Source organism: Pecten maximus, chromosome 16, assembly GCF_902652985.1.
Source record: "Pecten maximus chromosome 16, xPecMax1.1, whole genome shotgun sequence".
NCBI classification, from domain to species: domain Eukaryota; kingdom Metazoa; phylum Mollusca; class Bivalvia; order Pectinida; family Pectinidae; genus Pecten; species Pecten maximus.
Genome location: NC_047030.1, coordinates 13,586,821 through 13,610,223, shown reverse-complemented (window position 1 = coordinate 13,610,223; position 23,403 = coordinate 13,586,821). Strand labels below are relative to the sequence as shown.

The 23,403-nt window shown below is 36.4% G+C and overlaps 1 protein-coding gene across 1 annotated transcript; it reads left to right on the top strand.

Moving 5' to 3' along the window:
* Positions 1-3,936: 3,936 nt before the first annotated feature.
* LOC117314720 lies at positions 3,937-22,364 on the top strand. Its single transcript, XM_033868811.1, is given in 5 exon segments — positions 3,937-4,209; positions 18,753-18,866; positions 20,224-20,455; positions 21,046-21,668; positions 21,670-22,364. Coding segments are annotated over 4 exon segments (1,083 nt in total). The 5' UTR covers positions 3,937-4,209; positions 18,753-18,797; the 3' UTR covers positions 21,829-22,364.
* The last annotated feature ends 1,039 nt before the right edge of the window (positions 22,365-23,403 follow it).

Here is a 23,403-nt window from a genome sequence, read left to right as displayed (position 1 = left end):
ATAAACAGATCTAGTGTGTTGTACGGGTCACCACAATAAACAGGTCTAGTGTGTTGTACGGGTCACCACAATAAACAAGTCTAGTGTGTTGTACGGGTCACCACAATAAACAGGTCTAGTGTGTTGTTAATTATCCTCATCAGTACAGTACATTCTAAAATATCATGGTTATGCTAAATACTGATTTTCATTAAACTTCATAAATATTGACAGCAGAGCAAACATCCTCATCGGACATTTTTTTTAATCATGCTCTATTCCGGTGTTTTTATTTTATTTTATTAAATTCTATGAAACAGGATAGTATACATATATGTTTTTATAATTAAACATTCTTAATACAATATGTTATATTGAGCAACCGACATCCAAGAATGATTTGATAATATTTGGGTTATTTGAGTTACCTCCCCTTATCTTACATTTCCAACAAACTACATGCCGTTTGAAGCCTGGTTCAAGCTTTTATGGATACAACACCGTTATTTTGTTATTTATGTCGGATACGATTCCATGAACTGTGCACGTACTTAGTTGTTGAGTTTTTTTTTAAATTATCCTTTACAATAACGTTAACCTTCCGATTGTATATTAACGAGTATGTACATCGTTTGTCAGTACTCTGTAAATTAAATTTTATAAGTTGGCTCTGTATAATATATACATATATATATATATAGCATATCAAGGATTGTGGAGGATGGGGACAGTTACCCCTTGAACATGGTCTCTGGTTTACACGGTTTTTGAGCAGTTATTACTGAAGAAAAATATGAATGATATTTTTTAGAGTTATTTTCCCTATTCGATCCAGTCTGTCCTTGAATGAGTTGATGGACGGACCGGAGTCAATACATCATTTTCCTGTAAGGATTTCCATGCTTGGATCATACGGCTTACTAAGGATTTCCATGCTCGGATCATACGGCTTACTAAGGATTTCCATGCTCGGATCATACGGCTTACTAAGGATTTCCATGCTCGGATCATACGGCTTACTAAGGATTTCCATGCTCGGATCATACGGCTTACTAAGGATTTCCATGCTCGGATCATACGGCTTACTAAAGATTTCCATGCTCGGATCATACGGCTTACTAAGGATTTCCATGCTCGGATCATACGGCTTACTAAGGATTTCCATGCTCGGATCATACGGCTTACTAAGGATTTCCATGCTCGGATCATACGGCTTACTAAGGATTTCCATGCTCGGATCATACGGCTTACTAAGGATTTCCATGCTCGGATCATACGGCTTACTAAGGATTTCCATGCTCGGATCATACGGCTTTCTAAGGATTTCCATGCTCGGATCATACGGCTTACTAAGGATTTCCATGCTTGGATCATACGGCTTACTAAGGATTTCCATGCTCGGATCATACGGCTTACTAAGGATTTCCATGCCCGGATCATACGGCTTACTAAGGAATTCCATGCTTGGATCATACGGCTAACTAAGGATTTCTATGCTCAGATCATACGGCTTACTAAGGATTTCCATGCTCGGATCATACGGCTTACTAAGGATTTCCATGCTTGGATCATACGGCTTACTAAGGATTTCCATGCTCGGATCATACGGCTTACTAAGGATTTCCATGCTCGGATCATACGGCTTACTAAGGATTTCCATGCTCGGATCATACGGCTTACTAAGGATTTCCATGCTTGGATCATACGGCTTACTAAGGATTTCTATGCTCGGATGGTACGATTTATGTGAAACATTTTATGCTTGGATGGTACGGTTTATATAATGATTTCCTTGCTTGGATGGTACGATTTATGAATTATGTAAGGATTTCTATGATTGGATGGTACGATTTATGTAAGGATTTCTATGGTTGGATGGTACGATTTATGTTAGGATTTCTGTGATTGGATGGTACGGTTAATGTAAGGATTTCTGTGATTGGATGGTACGGTTTATGTAAGGATTTCTGTGATTGGATGGTACGGTTAATGTAAGGATTTCTGTGATTGGATGGTACGGTTTATGTAAGGATTTCTGTGATTGGATGGTACGGTTAATGTAAGGATTTCCTTTGGATGATACGATTGATGTAAGGATTTCTCTGCCTTGATGATACGGTTTCTAAAGAAATTATCTCCTGTTAGTTTTTTCCGAAAATGATGTTGTACCAGTTTTGTAAGTGTCCTCTAGTTGATCTATATGCACTTTGAGCGAAGAATTTGTTTCAGTCCAAGTATGCTTGCAGCACATCAACCCATTCTCAGCGACATCTCGTATGGGCAGGCCAAAGATTTTCAATCTATCAAACTAAATTACCTATATATTAAATGAGGTTTGCGTTATCGTGTTATTTAATTTCTCGACAATATTTGCAGCACGTTGGGTTCTTCCTTCTCTTTTCTACACAAAGCTTACACACCTCTCAGTCTCTGTACGATGTATTGGGAATGATGCTGCGGTGGCCGAGTGATTAACGTGTCCCGACACTTTATCACTAGCCCCCCACCTCTGGGTCGCGAGTTCGAAACCTACTTGGGGGCAGTTACCTGGTGTTGACCGTAGGCCAGTGTTTTTTTTTTCTCTGTGTACTCCGTCTATCCTCCACCTCAAAAACGTGCACGTCCCTTAAATGACCCTGGCTGTTAATAGGACGGTAGAAAATAAAACCAAATAAAAGAAATGGGAACTATGCATTCTGGGATACAGCGATGCACTCTGGGGGATATTGTTGTCGTATATCGGAGTATCAATGACGTCATAATATCGCTGAGCGCAGAGGCCTGTGGCTGGAGAAAGAACATCGAAAATTAAAATAATATTACTGCGAGCAAATGCAATGTTATTGCAGACATAGTCAGTGCTATCGCCATTATAATTAAATGACAATCAGCTGTAGGCAGTTTCGTTTTGCATCCGTTTATTTATTTTCTATTGAAACACACGCCATGCTCTCTGTTAGTCCCAGATGATGTAACATGCACCATTGTTTTATTGCGACCGAGTGAATTTTTCGCCGTGCCATTTATTTATTTTAAACCCGTTATAATTACTTGGAGATAACAGTTTACATTAATATGACTCCTCATTTTTCTTCTCTACTAAAGTACATATATCCTTACTACGCAATGTCGTACCTGAGATCATGAGTTCGAGTCCCGAAGAGGACACGACACGTCTGAACCCTATATAGTGTTCCTACATTATGCTGTATGTCTATATATCACTTACATACATCATACGTACAGCAAGCCATAATCATTATATATATTAACTGTATGCGTGTTGAACCAGTGTGATATTTTTTCAGATTGAAAACAATATCATATATAATGATACACGTGCAATAACCCGAGGACAAAAGACATGGTATGACGCTGATGTTATCGCCAGACTCGTGAAGATTGCCAAGTCCGCGGGCATATTCAATGAGCTGTCGTGATCATGTACAAGGTTGAATTCTCAAGTTTGCTAATCGGCATCTTATCAGTCTATAACCATGTGTATTGGGGCGATTTCCCACCTTATACATATTAATTATACAGGTACATGTCCCCGTCCATTCTCACACAGGTAAAACGTTAGGGTCAAACAAAATGCATGTATGTCTCGTCGAGCCAAAATCAACAGACTATGTACAAACAAGTGTTAGAATATTAAAATACAGACGGTCAATTTAGCAAAGATAACATTTGAATAATAATTTCAACTTACTTCAGATTTGTATCGACTCATGTATCTACGAATTAAATTACGTTACATACTAGATTGAAACTTTCTAGCATTGCAATAACGGTCCAGATCGAAGATTACTTAAATTTAAACCCCGCTTTAAACACTTTAGTTTACGCCTTAAGACTGAGTGATATAATCTCATTGTCCAATACACTTCCTTTGTTTGGTGATTTCGGGGTTAATAGAGGCACACGGGTAGACTTAGCGTCCCTTTAACACTCAAGGGTGTTCATATAGTAAATGTCAACAGACTTTGGTAGTGGGAGAGGTTAATATGAATCTATGTAGGATATGAACCAGAAAATGATCATTACTGGCTTGACACCCCCGGACAGGCAACAGAGACATCGTATGTGAAGGGTTTATACCTGGGAAGCATTCAGCAATACGGAATTCGGATATCAGCGTATTTTTTATTGCAAACAGACATGCAGATTCCGGATATACGGAGTACTACATATACTTGTGATTTATGATGGATTTGCTTGCTGAAATAGGTAAGTATACATTCCTAGGATTTCACTGCTGTCATGAGTTTAGTACATTTTGTATGAAATACGTTCAGTTATTGAGATTCTATGTAAACAGTTTTCATCAGCTTGCCGTCGCCACTAACAACAAACTAGGTGTATGTGTGTTTATTATTTTTCAGGCGCGAGATGTTTACAATTATAGATAGTAAGGTTTACTGCCTATGTTGTTTCGCGAGATATCAAAACATAATACCAAGTAATAGAAATGATGATAAAACACCTAAAAATTAAACATAGCGAAGACACCATGTGACGTAAACCCGTGGAACGTGTGACGTAAATCTGAAGCATGTTTGGCGTGAAGCCATTGATGAAGTGTTCAATATATAGTATATGAATGAAAAATAGTATTGCTTTCTTAAAGAAACCCTACGTATATACGATATATATATAGCAAATAGTTCAATATTTTCACGAGCGAGTCTCTTCGCACCGCCAGTGAAGCTCCAGATTGGTACAACTGACATAGTTTTCCAACAGCCCCATCCGACAGGTGAATTCTGGCAATGTGGTACAATAAATTTTCTAAATGTAATTACTACGAAACCTTGAAATCTATTAGGCAGACTTTAATAGGCGTGTCTGCTTATGGCACCTCAGCAATTAATTAACAATCTGTCTAAAATAATTTGTTTGATAAATTAGAAAAAGGTACGCCATTAAGTTAATTTCATTACTTTAATAATCATCAGAATTTGTGACGTCATCGAACTTATAAAGTGGAGGACGCTTTGACAAACGTAGACTATATCCCAGTGTGCAATTTACGATCGGGCAATTTAAAAGATAATCTACCTAAAGTCATCAATTAATCCTGAGTATGTTTACCTCTTAAACAGATAATTGAAATCGTGAATTTGAATAAATTGAAGGAACAAATTATGAGGACATAAAACATCTTTAAAAACAACAACGTAATTCTAAGTCAAAATTGATGAAATTAGAGCAACAGATTAACGAAATAGAGATTTGGAAGGAGAATGGGGCCATGTGTTCTGGAAGGGTGAACGTCTTTAACTATATCGACGAAACCTACTATACAAGTCAAGGTCAAATCTTGGTTATGTCATACCCTCAAATTGAGACCCAAGATCGCTGACAACGGTACCGTCGGGCATATCGGTCATCGAAGACGTCATAACGCACAGGAAATATGATATTTTCTAATTAAATCCTCATATCGATTGTAAAACTTTCGTATGGTCTTCTTCAACCGTCATCTCTTCAACCGTCATCTCTTCAACCGTCATCTCTTCAACCTTCATCTCTTCAACCGTCATCTCTTCAACCTTCATCTCATCATTCTTCATCTCTTCAACCTTCATCTCTTCAACCGTCATCTCTTCAACCGTCATCTCTTCAACCTTCATCTCTTCAACCTTTATCTCTTCATCCTTCATCTCTTCAACCTTCATCTCTTCAACCTTCATCTCTCAAAACCTTGAGCTGCTAACATTTTACGTGATCATAGAATTAAGTCCTCGACTGTCGAATCACCTGGGACATGTATATTTCCTAGGTAGGAGAAAGCAGGCATGTTACTGTCAGGAAATGGGAAAAATAACTAGGAACTTGAAATTCTCGTAGTTGTAAGCTCCCCTACTGGTGACATTGTACGTCTGACTCAACCACCTTGTCACCTGGATTATTCACCACAAACACGATTGAAGTACACATTAAAAAAATAGTTAGTTGATTCCGCGGACGAGACAAGTTCCACACTTCCCTGAACATTATGATGTGGCCCATTTCTTTTATTTTCAAAACTCATCAGTGTGCCAAAGGTCAGCTAACGAAATAATGATGCCTTAAGTGTTTAGTCATACATGTAGAATTGCGACAAGAGGAAACCCTGTCTATAAATCGGTTTAAAACGGCACAAATTGACAAATTTTGGCTGCAATTCTTTACTTGTATCCCTGTAAGCGAGTTAAAATCAATACACACTTAGATATGTAAGGGTCAACAGCCTCACAACAGTTGGAGAGTAATAAGTCTGGAGGAGAGTTACGAGATACGTATAGACAGGAAACTCGAATCATAAACGTATATGTTAACCATCGTACAAAGTCTAAAGAAAACACTGCAATGTATAAAAAGCAGTTTTGGGAATTTAAATTCAAGAATTATATAGCTAGACATTTGAAAAAGGGCTGTTCAGACGATTCGGGTCCCTGAAGAAACAAATGATGATGGTGACATCAGACAAAAATAGTATAGAAGACAAAACTCAATGTATTATACATATAAAGGAATAAAAAGAAATAAAAAAGGAAGGAATTCTTGGTCTTGAACAGTAAGTATACAGTGACTACAATTGCTCATTTTCTGATACATAAAACAAAGGCCTTGTTAGTCTATATCAAAAGTCCTGATCCTTCATCTAAGCGGCTTAGCCCGAGGTTCCTCTGGCCCTGACACTTTAACTTGGACATTCTGACAAATATATATCTTGACCTATTGAACTCTCAATTGACCTCTTATTTATTTAATACACGTAATACATGTCGGTATATCATAGGTATATATCCTTTTTTCTGTGGTTTAGTTGTGCTAGTTGTATCGGGACGTTCAGGTTGTAACTATACTGCCACATGGCACGTGCCGAGGCCCTGTGCTAATTCCTCTCTATATGGAATTTTCTAAAGAACTAAGAACAAGATGGGTTACAAATATGACATATGGGTGAATGATTTTTAATACCATTTTGATTAATATGCTTTTGAGATTACGTGTCATCGTATAGGGCTCACTTTATCATCTGATACAATAAACAGCCATCTATTGTTGTTATTACGTAGCTTTAAGCTTGTTTTCCGATCCCAAATTATAAAAATGTATGTTTATTTGAATGAATTTTTAATAAAAACAAACTACTATTACAATTCATCATGAAGATGTTGGGGGGGGGGGGGGGGGGGGGGGGGGCAATCTCGAAATTAATTTTAAGATGATTGTCGATATAGGTAAACACGTGTCTCTATAATGATGTCAACACGATACCTCCCCTAATGCGTATGTATAATATACTCGTTTGTTCGATCAATTTAGCCCATCTTATCAATGCTTAATGTAAACAAGAGATCAATTATGAGAGCCGAAATTGACTTTTAAAAGCCTTATGTCAATATGTTTCATAAACAGGACTAATATATACGTGAAATGAAGTAGGCGAAGATACTAAAACGCCTGATATTCGACAAATATATATTTCATAACAACTATAATGTGCTTTGTCTGTTTAATTGTCAGAAAATAAAGTAATAGAGATTTAATAGGTTTCTGTCGAGTAAAAGAAACACAAACATGGCCATATCAATTATATTAGTCGTATATTTTCTCTTGGCAGTTAATACAGTATTAACAAAAATATGCAATGTCTTTATCATCATCCAACATATCATTACTTTTAGATGTGACGAAGAATTCAATTTAGGACGCAATTTAAGATCACAAGGGCTAAGATTATATGGGTGGTAATTACAGAGTTTCTATGGTTTTCTAATGAAATTATCTTCTTTCTAACTATTGTGTAACGTTTTCTGCAGATAAGTTTTGACTGGATTGGTATTTAAGCAGTGATGGGAGAGGGTATAGTTCGTTACAATGAAGTTATATCTCGGCGTATTTTATATCATTGTTCAAAGCTAGCGAGGCCATGATTATCACCGTCCTTAGTTTATATCCATATCTACGAGAGTTTCCCAAGGAGTAATTATTTTGAGCTGTATAACTTTTAATTAAGATTACAAGGTCGATTGGAGACTTTGTGGCTCCGTTATTTTGATGACAGTATTATGAAGTAATCACGTTAGATTTGTTTATCTATCAATCTTAAACAGGTAATGAATAGGCTTTAAACTGAGCCCTTAATTCGGAAGAGCTCAGTTTCCGGTGCATCAGTTAGAGAAGTATTTAAAATTATCAAATTCATTGGAAATAAGTTGATTTTGTTTTCGAAAATAACTGCAAACATGCATTTTCAGAGACAATTTGTAATCTTGGAACGTTAATATATCAATACATTACAACTAATAAACAATAAAATGTTGTCACAATTTTAATTCGAAACCATCTTTTAAAAATCGATTTTAGTAGTCTGTAAATGATGTACAATGTAGTCGGGTTTATTGGTGACGAAGGTTTGATTGTTGATATGTCTGTGTAAAAGTTAAAAACCAATAAAACCCTTTTTCTCCGTGTAAATATCGCTGTAATTATTGGTCAATGTGTTAGCTAATTACGACCATGCTCCGCGTATGTATCGCTGTAATTATTGATCAATGTGTTGGCTAATTACGACCATCTCGTGATGTCTCCTTGTCGTTTTGTCGCAATTTCAAACTGCGGCATTTCGAGCTTCAATAGATAAAATGTCGTGTCGCGTTTTAAAACCGCGAGAAGGTTATAAGGCTACACTACGACAAGGTGACAACACGACAACACGAGATGGCCGTAATCAGCCATCATAGGTCAATTGTCGTTGACAATTACTGATAGTGATCGTCATGAAAAAATATCGATGGCATTGTGTAACAGAAATACACGGTGTAACAAAATAACCTCTCCAGGGACAGACCCGCGAGGCAGGTGGTGATTAGATTCTGCCAATAAAAGTATATCATTGTGAAACTTATACGTTAAATAATGTAATGTTTATAAATAATAAAAAAAAGTGATAGGATATGAGACATTTGATATTTTTAACGTACTCGTCAATCAAGTTTCCGTGTGTTACACGAGAGGACAGAGAAACATAACCAAATATTTCCACACATTGAAAAAATTTGATTAGACCTACTGGATAATAACACAGAGATACCGTAACACGGCTCAAGTTTCCCTTCGTTTGTCAGTTTTTTAAGCGCCCTAACGTGTAATTGTACTCGTTTTCACGTTTGTACAGCTGAATGAAAAAAAAAAAAAATTCAAAATGTGCCTATACTAAATGTGTCCCGTGAAGTTTTCTATATATTGACATTTTTAAATCAATTAAAATCGGTCGTGTATGTAATTATATGTTAAATGTGGAGTCAGCGTCGGTATAACCTATTCCGAGATTTTCTCAGGATATTTACTTTCAGTAATTATTTTCAACCTTTAACAATACAGACAGGTCAGGTATGAAATTGCGTCCATTGAAGTATTGTCTTACCTAGAATTGGCGATACGATCTCGATGAGTAATTTATCCTGGTCTAACTACGCTAAACAAATCAGTTATATTTGAGAGTTTTAAATGTATATGTTTAAGCGGATTTTAATCTCTTGTCAGCTAAATTGATATACACTAATATATATATATATATATATATATATATATACATGTAGATATAAGGGAAATAGATATTGGGTACTCAATCATAAACACTGTATATCTAATGTCGAATATTTTACCAAACCTGCATGGATTATATGTGAGAAAGATAGACGCTGGGGTCCTGTTTTACCACAATACAATATTGATATATATGTGAATTACAATATTTAAATTGAATTTGGAAGTTATACCTGCCTATTACTCTTAGTATCACGTGCAGTCTTAATTAATAAAGATGCTATCTATCAATACCTAATTACGAGACAGGTGGATCTTGAGGTATCCAAATCTAACTAACGGCACACATTTGAGCATAAATTTGCTCATCTTTTTTTTTCGTTTTGTTATTAGTAATTCATTATAATTCTAAGTCGCCAAGGTCTTCCTGCTACACAGACATGTATATTGATATACAGTGTTTGGTCATGTTTGAAGTATATGTTCAAATCGTAAAGCAATCTTTGGCACATTTACATTTTGGACATGCCAGGTGAACATTGGCAGATATAAACCAGACGAGATAAATTATACCAACACAATTTACAGGTATATTATTTTCAATCAATTATTGGCGAGGCGCGCAAATACAATAGCTGTGATATTTCACAGATACACACTACAATTATAAAGTGTACATGTTAAGTGTATATATTTGCTGTTAATTTGGATACAGCCTTTGTTAATGATTTATCATAAGTACTGGCCATTCTGAGTTAATCTGAAACAGGTGTAGCTATGACGGTGGCACGGGTAACATTTAAGGTGACGAAAGGTCAGCCATTGCAAACTTGGATAAACTCATGAACGAATGTAAGTTTCTATTTATCACATAACCATTCTCTAGTATTAATGTAATCAAAACAAATCTAAAAATTGTTTATGTTTAAGCGAGCTAAATCATGGTTATCACATGTATCACATCAACAAAATCAACCAATTTCTCAGTTTTAGAAAAAAATCTCAAATATCATCTCATCTTGTCATTGTCACATCCCACTTTACCGACACTTGACTTAACCGACACCTGACTTTACCGACGTATTAGGTAACAGACACTTGACTATACCGACTTACCGGATTAACAAATAAATCACCCACGGCCAGACTGTTCTACTATACTGTTCTACCTTATTTTACCGACACTTGAATTTACCGACGTCTTATGTAACCGACATTTGACTTACCGACACATGACTTTACCGATGTCGTATGTAACCGACATTTGACTTTATTAACACATGACTTTACCGACGTCTTCTGTAACCGACATTTGACGTTCCCGACACATGACTTTACCGACGTCTTCTGTAACCGACATTTGACGTTACCGACACATGACTTTACCGACGTCTTCTGTAACCGACATTTGACGTTCCCGACACATGACTTTACCGACGTCATCTGTAACCGACATTTGACGTTCCCGACACATGACTTTACCGACGTCATCTGTGACGGACATTTGACGTTCCCGACACATGACTTTACCGACGTCTTCTGTAACCGACATTTGACGTTCCCGACACATGACTTTACCGACGTCTTCTGTAACCGACATTTGACTTACCGACACATGACTTTACCGACGTCATCTGTAACCGACATTTGACGTTCCCGACACATGACTTTACCGACGTCATCTGTAACCGACATTTGACGTTACCGATACATGACTTTACTGATGTCTTCAGCTATAGACACCTGACTTTATTGATGCATATGGCTGCTTTTCGCATCTTAAATTCGTAACGAATGAATTAAGAGATTTCTGTATTACACTGTCAGGTTTTCAACCTCGGCTTCACGTATTCTCTTAACGAATCAAGTAAAGCTGTCGAACGGTACACGTAGAAAAAGGGAAATGCTAGTGCCTGTGTTGCCTATTTACGTTGAAACTACCCAGAAAATAGATCAAAGGAATAAATAATTCAGGAAATCAATAAATCCACTTGGTTTGTTTAAGAAAAATATGGAGATCATTTCATACACGAGTAGTTTTATGACGGATATATAGGCTATGGACGCGTGTAAATCTTGCATTGAACAACATACGTTTTACACATGTGAAAAAAATAGAAAGTCTTATGATGAATGTAGATATATATATAAACAATCAACGTAATGCTAGGAATGTTATATACGGAGGATATTTCTCCTGGTACCAAAGACGGATCCATCTTAACAGGTATATGTATATTGATATTAACTTCTGGCTATAAAAGCAGACTTGGTCGGCTCATATAGCGAACATGTATAGACGGTATATATTAATGGGGAACATGTATAGACGGTATATATTAATGGGGAACATGTATAGACGGTATATATTAATGGGGAACACGTATAGACGATATATTAATGGGGAACATGTATAGACAGTATATATTAATGAGGAACATGTATAGACAGTATATATTAATGGGGAACATGTATAGACGTTATATATTAATGGGGAACATGTATAGACGGTATATATTAATGGGGAACATGTATAGATTGTATATATTAATGGGGAACACGTATAGACAGTATATATTAATGGGGAACATGTATAGACAGTATATATTAATGGGGAACATGTATAGACGGTATATATTAATGGGGAACATGTATAGACGGTATATATTAATGGGGAAGATGTATAGACGGTATATTAATGGGGAACATGTATAGACGGTATATATTAATGGGGAACATGTATAGACGGTATATATTAATGGAGAACATGTATAGACGGTATATATTAATGGTGAAGATGTATAGACGGTACATATTAATGGGGAACATGTATAGACGGTATATATTAATGGGGAACATGTATAGACAGTATATATTAAGGGGGAACATGTATAGACGGTATATATTAATGGGGAACATGTATAGACAGTATATATTAATGGGGAACATGTATAGATGGTATATATTAATGGGGAACATGTATAGACGGTATATATTAATGGGGAACATGTATAGACGGTATATATTAATGGGGAACATGTATAGACGGTATATATTAATGGGGAACATGTATAGACGGTATATATTAATGGGGAACATGTATAGACGGTTTATATTAATGGAGAACATGTATAGACGTTATATATTAATGGGGAACATGTATAGACGGTATATATTAATGGGGAACATGTATAGACGGTATATATTAATGCGGAACATGTATAGACGGTATATATTAATGGGGAACATGTATAGACGGTATATATTAATGGGGAACATGTATAGACAGTTTATATTAATGGAGAACATGTATAGACGTTATATATTAATGGGGAACATGTATAGACGGTATATATTAATGGGGAACATGTATAGACGGTATATATTAATGCGGAACATGTATAGATGGTATATATTAATGGGGAACATGTATAGACGGTATATATTAATGGGGAAGATGTATAGACGGTATATATTAATGGGGAAGATGTATAGACGGTATATATTAATGGGGAACATGTATAGACGGTATATATTAATGGGGAACATGTATAGACGGTATATATTAATGGGGAACATGTATAGACGGTATATATTAATGGGGAACATGTATAGACGGTACATATTAATGGAGAACATGTATAGACGGTATATATTAATGGGGAACATGTATAGACGGTATATATTAATGGGGAACATGTATAGACGGTATATATTAATGGAGAACATGTATAGACGGTATATATTAATGGGGAACATGTATAGACGGTATATATTAGTGGGGAACATGTATAGACGGTATATATTAATGGGGAATAAATTGTTTCCGTCTCTGTATTACACAGGTACAGTCCAATAGGTTTCGTTCATTAGGATTTGTCATAAATTCTTTGAAATATTTAATTTGAAATATTGCTTCATTTTACAAATGAATTTGAATTGAATTTTGTGAATTTAAACAAATTTCAAAAATGTTCATTGATATATATATATATATATATATATATAGCTTGATTATAAGTACTAAGCTATTTTTTTATCCTGAGACAATACCGCAATGTTATCACCCTGAGAACATACACCTAGTGGAATAGCTGGAAATCTTGATAGCATTTTCCAATGAGTCAAATTCCAGACAGTAGTTAATTATAATATTATTACATTATTAATAAATATACGTATTGATCTTAGTAACTCTATTGAACGTTGATTAATCTTATACCATGTGGGAGCCTTTGTTAAAACCCAAATATTCCGGATTGACGTAGAATTTATATAGGAATCCGTACAGCTTTGTTCTCGTGTTAATAATCCGATAGATTTGACCAGTGTCCACTCGTGTTACATGTACAATGTACGTTACAGAAGCCGAAGTCTTGTTAACCGAAATCACTTAAATGATTTGTTTTTAAATATGCATATAAATAACAGTATATTCTAAACATATTTTGAATTATTTTGGATAACAAGACATGTGTATAAAAATTCCATTTATGGTTTTGATTTAAATTTCACTGACTTCGATTTTATACTTATATGTATATATTAAGCTATCCAAATGGCGGCCTGGGATCCTCTCAAACTAACTCGCTCCAATAACACAATCATATACTATTGTAGTCCCGTTTGGATTAATTTAGGTTAGTACTTAATGTCCATTTAACCTACAGGCCTAACATAACAATAGGAGATTGGCCGAAATGTCTACGCATTAAGATTAAAAATGAGGTCAATCGGTGTCAATTAAATGTTTACTTGACATTTCAGGTAAAAATCACACAGGTGTTGTGTGTTTCTTGTGCCTGTCAGTAACATAATTTAAATCGAAACATTGCATGCCAGCCACACTAGTAGACGTATTGTCAGATCTACAGAATATAAATCAGCATCAGCTATGATTATGGAGCAGTCAGTGATCCGGTAATTAATGTCGCGTTAAACATATAGTGATATATCATTTACAAACTCTTGCTTTAACATTAAAATAAATTCCTCTTTAATATAAAACGTGTAACAGTGAGTTTTTTTTCCAACTAAAATTGAAAGCTGAGCTCGCTAATTATAAGACGGGTGTATTTTGTGTGGTAAAGGACGGGTTTATATCGTGTGGTATAGGACGGGTTTATATCATGTGGTATAGAACGGGTGTATTTTATGTGGTATAGGACGGGGGTATATAATGTGGTATAGGACGGGTGTATTTTATGTTTGGTATAGTAAAGTTTTATTATGTCTGGTAAAGGACGGGTGTATTTTATGTTGTGCTGGACGGGTGTATTTTGTGTGATATAGGACGGGTGTAGTTTGTGGTATAGGACGGGTGTATATTATGTGGTATAGGACGGGTGTATATTATGTGGTATAGGACGGGTTTATATTATGTGATATCGGACGGGTGTATATTATGTGGTATAGGACGAGTGTAGTTTGTGGTATAGGACGGGTGTATTTTATGTGGTACAGGACGGGTGTAGTTTATGGTATAGGACGGGTGTATACTATGTGGTATAAGACGGGTGTATTTTATGTGGTACAGGACGGGTGTAGTTTGTGGTATAGGACGGGTGTATTTTATGTGGTATAGGACGGGTGTAGTTTATGTGGTATTGGACGGGTGTATATTATGTCTGGTATAGGACGGGTGTATTTTATGTGGTATAGGACGGGTGTATATTATGTGGTATAGGACGGGTGTATATTATGTCTGGTATACGACGAGTGTATTTTATGTGGTATAGGACGAGTGTATATTATGTGGTATAGGACGGGTGTATATTATGCGGTATAGGACGGGTGTATATTATGTGATACAGGACGGGTGTATTTTAAGTGGTATAGGACGGGTGTATATTATTTGGTATTAAACGGGTGTATTTTATGTGATACAGGACGGGTGTATTTTATGTGGTACAGGACGGGTGTATTTTATGTGGTATAGGACGGGTGTAGTTTGTGGTATAGGACGGGTGTATTTTATGTGGTATTGGACGGGTGTATATTATGTCTGGTATAGGACGGGTGTAGTTTGTGGTATAGGACGGGTGTATATTATGTGATATAGGACGGGTGTATATTATGCGGTATAGGACGGGTGTATATTATGTGATACAGGACGGGTGTATTTTAAGTGGTATAGGACGGGTGTATATTATTTGGTATTAAACGGGTGTATTTTATGTGATACAGGACGGGTGTATTTTATGTGGTACAGGACGGGTGTATTTTATGTGGTATAGGACGGGTGTAGTTTGTGGTATAGGACGGGTGTATTTTATGTGGTATTGGACGGGTGTATATTATGTCTGGTATAGGACGGGTGTAGTTTGTGGTATAGGACGGGTGTATATTATGTGATATAGGACAGGTGTATATTATGTGGTATAGGACGGGTTTATATTATGTGATATAGGACAGGTGTATATTATGTGGTATAGGATGGGTGTATTTTATGTGGTATAGGACGGGTGTATTTTATGTGGTATAGGACGAGTGTATATTATGTGGTATAGGACGGGTGTATATAATGCGGTATAGGACGGGTGTATATTATGTGGTATAGGACGGGTGTATATAATGTGGTATAGGACGGGTGTATTTTATGTGGTATAGGACGGGTGTATATTATGTGGTATAGGACGGGTGTATATTATGTGGTATAGGACGGGTGTATATTATGTGGTATAGGACGGGTGTATAGTATGTGGTATAGGACGGGTGTATATTATGTGGTATAGAACGGGTGTATTTTATGTGGTATAGGACGGGTGTATATTATGTGGTATAGGACGGGTGTATTGTATGTGGTATAGGACGGGTGTAGTTTGTGGTATAGGACGGGTGTATATTATGTGGTATAGGACGGGTGTATAGTATGTGGTATAGGACGGGTGTATAGTATGTGGTAGAGGACGGGTGTATATTATGTGGTATAGGACGGTTCTATATGATGCGGAATAGGACGGGTGTATATTATGGGGTATAGGACGGGTGTCTATAATGTGGTATAGGACGGGTGTATTTTGTGTGGTATAGGACGGGTGTATATTATGTGGTATAGGACGGATGTATTTTGTGTGGTACAGGACGGGTGTATATTATGACGTACAGGACGGGTGTATATTATGTGGTATAGGACGGGTGTATATTATGTGGTATAGGACGAGTGTATAGTATGTGGTATAGGACGGGTGTATTTTGTGTGGTAAAGGACGGGTGTAGTTTGTGGTATAGGACGGGTTTATTTTATGTAGTATAGGACGGGTATATATTATGTGGTACAGGACGGGTGTATTGTACGTGGTATAGGACTGGTGTAGTTTGTGGTATAGGACGGGTGTATATTGTGTGGTATAGGACGAGTGTAGTTTGTGGTATAGGACGGGTGTATTTTATGTGGTACAGGACGGGTGTATATTATGTGGTATAGGACGGGTGTATATTATGTGGTATAGGACGGTTGTATTTTATGTGGTATAGGACGGGTGTATATTATGTGGTATAGGACGGGTGTATATTATGTGGTATAGGACGGGTGTATTTTATGTGGTATAGGACGGGTGTATATTATGTGGTATAGGACGGGTGTATTTTATGTGGTATAGGACGGGTTTATTTTATGTGGTATAGGACCGGTATATATTATGTGGTACAGGACGGGTGTATTGTACGTGGTATAGGACTGGTGTAGTTTGTGGTATAGGACGGGTTTATATTGTGTGGTATAGGACGAGTGTAGTTTGTGGTATAGGACGGGTGTATTTTATGTGGTACAGGACGGGTGTATATTATGTGGTATAGGACGGGTGTATATTATGTGGTATAGGACGGGTGTATTTTATGTGGTATAGGACGGGTGTATATTATGTGGTATAGGACGGGTGTATTTTATGTGGTATAGGACGGGTGTATTTTATGTGGTACAGGACGGGTGTAGTTTGTGGTATAGGACGGGTGTATTTTATGTGGTATAGGACGGGTGTATTTTATGTGGTATAGGACGGGTGTATATTATATGGTATAGGACGGGTGTATTTTATGTGGTATAGGACGGGCGTATATTATGTGGTATAGGACGGGTGTATAGTATGTGGTATAGGACGGGTGTATTTTGTGTGATATAGGGAGTGTGGAATTGTGCATTGGAAGAACGGAGAAGGAGTGGTATAGGACGTGTTAATTTGTATGGTACATGTATGGGACAGACGCGGTATAGGACAAGTGTTTTTAACATGTAGTGTTTGCTGGAAGGACTTTGGAATGATCAGTTTCAAAACAAACCTGATGTAAGTCATATAATATAATAACTCGGATATTTATAAAGGTACTCGGGGTTTGAATTACACAAAATGCCGTTTAAACGAGCATTCAACTTTATGAGAAATATCATTTTTTTTATGTTTGATGTCAAATTTCACAGAAACTAACGAAAAGATTCATACAATCGATATCCGATTACGTTGCCCGATATATAAATGTAATTTTAGTACAATTTTCCTTACAAACAAATAACATTTTGACCTTACAAATACTTGATAAAGTGTGCTTGTGAGTATTTACGACTTTGGTACAAAATGGCCTCGTTCTGGCATGTCCGGAACGGAACAAGGTTTTCATATGTACTATCAGATGCCCCATGGATATGTCTATCCGGGCATTAGGTAAAGGATCGATTTCCTTCGTGGGCGGTTTTAGAGCATTCCTGCAACAGCACCTTTCTAGATATAGTACTAATAATAAGATTTGTAAATGATTTAAGATAGAGAGTTATTTCCCTTCGGCAGTAACCCACTGTTCAGCAGTTCCAAAACATCAGTCTAATTAAAATAAGATCTCTCATATCATTTGGTTTTTTGTACTTAGTTAAATTTATGTATGATAAAGGAATGAAATACGAGATGATTTTATAATTAGATTGAACAAATATTCACTTACTCAAGGTATACAACTCTTCAGTAATAATGTCAACATTATTTGAATAAAATAATATAACACCGTTTATATTCTTTACTTAATAATATGCAAATGTATATTTACAAACCATCATATTTTCAGACAGCGGACAGCTAGCAAACTTAGAGAAGATTTAGGAGATAGGTTAGGTCTCGCTGCGCTAAGATACAGAGATTCAGTAAAAATCATAAAGATGTACGGTTAATTACTGATTCTAATCGCCTGTGAATAACTGTGTGTCGCCAATTTGTAAACTAAGATCTACACATATCTGTCCACAGATAAAGCCGACAAGATGAGGAGGGCCGGACGGATATAAGACCGACATGTCCATACCGGACGCATGGACATCTGACAGGGTCGACTTCAATGGCAAGGCCAGAGTCGTCAAGCTTGTGAGTACAGATTTTTATCTCCCCACTCCTTATCCGAGATATACCACGTCGATGATCGTAAATTGGATTTTATTTCAGCGCTTGGGACAGTACAGAGTTGATCGGTACAAGGGAGACAACTGCTATATAAAGCGAGGCTCTGATTTCAACATGGAAAACGAGTATAATTTATCACGTAGATTCTGTTACATGTACAACTATGATATCCTATATATTTATCAAATGAAAATATATCTTTAAGTAAAATAGAAATGTTTACCAAACATTTTAAGTTATTGCATCATTGATATTTGGATTAATTTTCAAACATGAAATTAATACAATTGAAATACAGAATAAACAGATGGTGTTTTGAATTATTACGGCTTTTGATAAACGATATTAGAATGTGTTTTAACAGTTTTGTCCTTGGTCGAATAATGTAACAGAAAAAAAAGTTTTTTGTGCAAAAAACAAGCAAGAAAATTACTAACAGGATCTAGTCGACTACAACTCACTTGATTAAAATATATATTTTTTTTAACTTTTGAAATAACTTTCAGTTAATGAAATGCAAATAGAAACTTATCCGTAGGAAAAAACGAAATGAACGAACGGCAACTAATCGGGGACTTTCTTACGAAAGCCTATTCGGTTCATTTTGAAAAGCAAACAAAATATGTATCTCGTTAAAACGAGTTTGTTATGTCGTTAAAATGAGTTAGTTATCTCGTTAAAACGCGATAATTATCTCGTTTAAACACGATAGTTATCTCGTTAAAACGCGTTAGTTATAAATAATATCTTTGATATCTATATCTATGATTTAACATGATAACTAACTCATTTTAACGAGATAATTATCGCGTTTTAACGAGATAACTAACTCGTTTTAACGAGATAATTATCGCGTTTTAACGAGATATATTTCTTTAGTTTACATTTCAAAATGACCCTAATAGGCTTTCGTACTTTCTTGATTTTTCCGTCGGCGCCACCTTGACATCACTGGCTAGTTATTCGGATCTTTCAGAGTTACTTCCCTTCCACTTTAGCAATATAAATGGGGACTACCATCCATCAGTATTATAATACCGGAAAGCTGATACTATACGCTATAAAAGATGACTTTTCTTTACTGATAACAATCTTAGGTTAACGAATTTCCTTAAAAGCATGGGATCTTTGATATATATTATATATTATAAGAGTGAAAATAAAACAAGGTATTTCTTAATTGATTTATTTAACATTTCCCTGGAAATTTTACACAAATTTTTTACACGAATTTCGTGACCTTACGGCTTTGAGTTAAGGAATATTGATGAAGCTGATTTATGGCATTCACATATAACCTCTATTTGGCCATTATTGACAGGTAACTGGCATAAAGGATGTAGGAGCCGCCAAAGTGAAAAACTTGTCTAAATCCAACACCAGTAGTACTCATGCCAGCCATAAGTCCCGCTCACAGAAGGCGCTCCAACTGAAGGCCAAACACTTCTCGGATAAACCCGTGGTTCGAACCAGTCATCAGGATGACAGGCCACTCACCACCAAACCTCCGATATTTCCAGGAGCATACTTCATGCCATCAGAAAATCCAACAGGTAAACTTATAGCGAGTTTTGGCTTAACACTTAATTTCTTCTTTTAAATGGTCTCCATAAAAATCAGTATATTTTGTCAGTATTCTATTCTCTTTGTATCGATATAAGTTAGTAGTTATGTTGATATATTCTGATTTTAGAGATATCTATATTTTACGTGGACTAATGAACTGAGTAAATCGGCAATTATATGCACAGAAATTGTATAGAAAGATACATATATTAGCTGCCACATATAGAATCTAATGCACTTTTAGGATAAAATACCACAGATCTGATTCGTTAGGTAGAGTAGCTTATTTTGTATGCTATTGGGATCTGTAATTTATCAATATTATAACTGTTAGGGATCAAATTACTTCGCTTATGGAGGCATGTCCCACGATGGAAATGCATCCTAGTTGATTGAGTAGTCTACCCTTCGATAGTTGTAGATAAATACAATAAAACAATGTAAGGGTTTGATACATAGAAATAATCAGATATTTTTAAAGGCAGAATTCATAGGTACAGTTTGAAACAAAACCTTTTACTTATTTTCCCTTTGTGATTATTCTTGAAACAATATCATGTTTTTTTTTTATTTACAGCTACTTTGCTGACCCAAATGACTGTTGGGACCAACAGACTAACAGATAGCCAGGCTGATTATCTTGAATCAGTTCAAACCAATTCGTCCTCTACACCTAGAGGAGTTCCAATGGTAGACATTGGTTGTGGCGGATTTCTTTCCTCTGGAATCACCAACGATATAACAATGACAAAACGTGCATTTATCAGCGAGTCACAGTCACGTGAACGAAAGCAGACAGCATTGCGTAAATCTCAGTCCATGGCGGTACGTCCGAACGCTAACGTAGAGCAGAATTCAAAACCGCAAACGCTTTTTAACAATTCAAACGATGCTCCACCAAGACAAGCACCAAGCGGTAAATCCCTTTGTTACCATGAGTCATTCAAGCGCGGAGGAGATCTACTTCCGGTCTACGATAAGAGTGAGTTGGACACTTGTAATGATCAAATCGATCTGTTGTTACCAGGAGTTGTAAGTGAAGCGACACCTAGGAGATCTGGTCAATCAGGTTCAGCTGTAAATTCGCGGACTCCGAACTGCTGTAGTTGTTGTAGTATGTGTGATGGCCCAGGCGATTTCCGTTTCCTGGTCCCCGGGGCAACGCCCACTTTGAACCGAAAATCAAGCACGAGCTGGGAGTAACAACGGGATGTTTGGTGCACCACAACAACAGTGCGAGTGTAGGCAATGTCATGAGGAAAATGGTTTGCCGCCTAAGAAATTGGTGCAATATCGCCACGGCGACGTCATAAAGACATTTGATTGGCTAACATCAGATTCACAGGAAACTGCGCTCTGATTGGTCGATATGTTTTTTGTTTACTGATGATTTTGCCTGTGTTTTGTTTGTGCAATACATTTTGATTTTGTTTCTACGTAAAAAAAGGTAAACTACAATACATCCATCATGGTGGCCACAGCAAACGGAAGTGACGTCTGTAGGTGGTCTCTGTGGTAACCGAGTGTATTGTATAATCACCATCGATTCATTTAAGTTATTTTCAAACAGCCCGTGTTGTTCCAAAACACCAATACTCTTCACGCGCTTTGTATGTAGATGTGTGCTACCAGTGTGTGCTTGCTTAACACATCGAGATGAAAATATATCGACGTTTTGGGGATTTACTTGATCAAAGAACCATTTTTGAATTATTTGAATGATTTAGATTGGCATGCTTTGAAACTATTCTTAAGTATTGCTTCCTTGTACGCGAGTTCGAATTTTGAAAGGACATTTTGCCTGAATATATGTAGTAGACGTGAAGGAATAGTGAAAATGAAAATGTAAATACAAGAAAATGTAAATACTATACAAGTATTAAATTGTTGTCAAAATGTTATTGTTGTTGTTTTCAATTAAGCCTACGCCTCAGATGATAAAATATGATTAGTGAGGTTCGCATTCTGTGTCACAATCGCCAAAGATAGAAGAAACAAGTTGGTTATATTCGCTGTGGAGGGGAGAAGTTAATGAAGAAATGCAATACTGATGCCATAATAGTATTTAAGTAAAACACGGTCTAATTTTAGTATATTTAGTATAAACTTCCTTGGCGTGAAAATACTGAACTGGAAACATCTTACTTGTTGGTACATTGGATCCAGCTTATCATTCTTATTTTGGATGTATCCGCTGAAGGGCTTGTAGTGAAAAATGATCGTTACATACCAAGTAATTAACTACTTTCTCAAAACAGTTTCAAAATCATACTGCTATTAAATAAATCGTAAATCATATCATGCTCAGCTTGTCATTAAGATACTTTGCAGGCTTAGATTGTTTTTATGATGTTCGTTATCGTGTTATTGGGAAATAGTCACTTCAAGCTGTTTTTCTGAGAAAGCACTGCCCAACACGTTCAGCGGGGTTTTTTTCAGGATAGAATCAATATTATCACACAAAATAATTGATGCTGTAATTTCCTAGTGTTTCTGAAGCACTGCTCCCTTTGGTAACCTCCGTCATGGTCAGGTCTTTACCTGTGTCCTTGATTCCGTTGTTCCAAGAAGGCTAATGTTAGATCACAGGATAAAGAAACCTGGAGTGGACAAGGATGAATTAAGGAACTACTGTACAATGTCAAATCTTTATTTATTCTTCAAGAAGGAGAAGATTGTGTCACAACATTTACAGGCTCATCTCCTTGCAAGCAGTCTTCATAGCTACTTGCAATCGGACTATTTCGCACGTGAAAATCTTCTGAGACGGCCCAATTTCGTGTTCACTGCGAGATAGTTACTACAATTTTAGAGTGGTTTTTATCATGCTTGATCTGGTAGCTGCACTCAACGTAAAACATGGCATATGTTTTAAACGTCTAGAGCAGTCTAACTGAGTCACTGGTGATGCACGACGCTGAATCCAATTCTACTT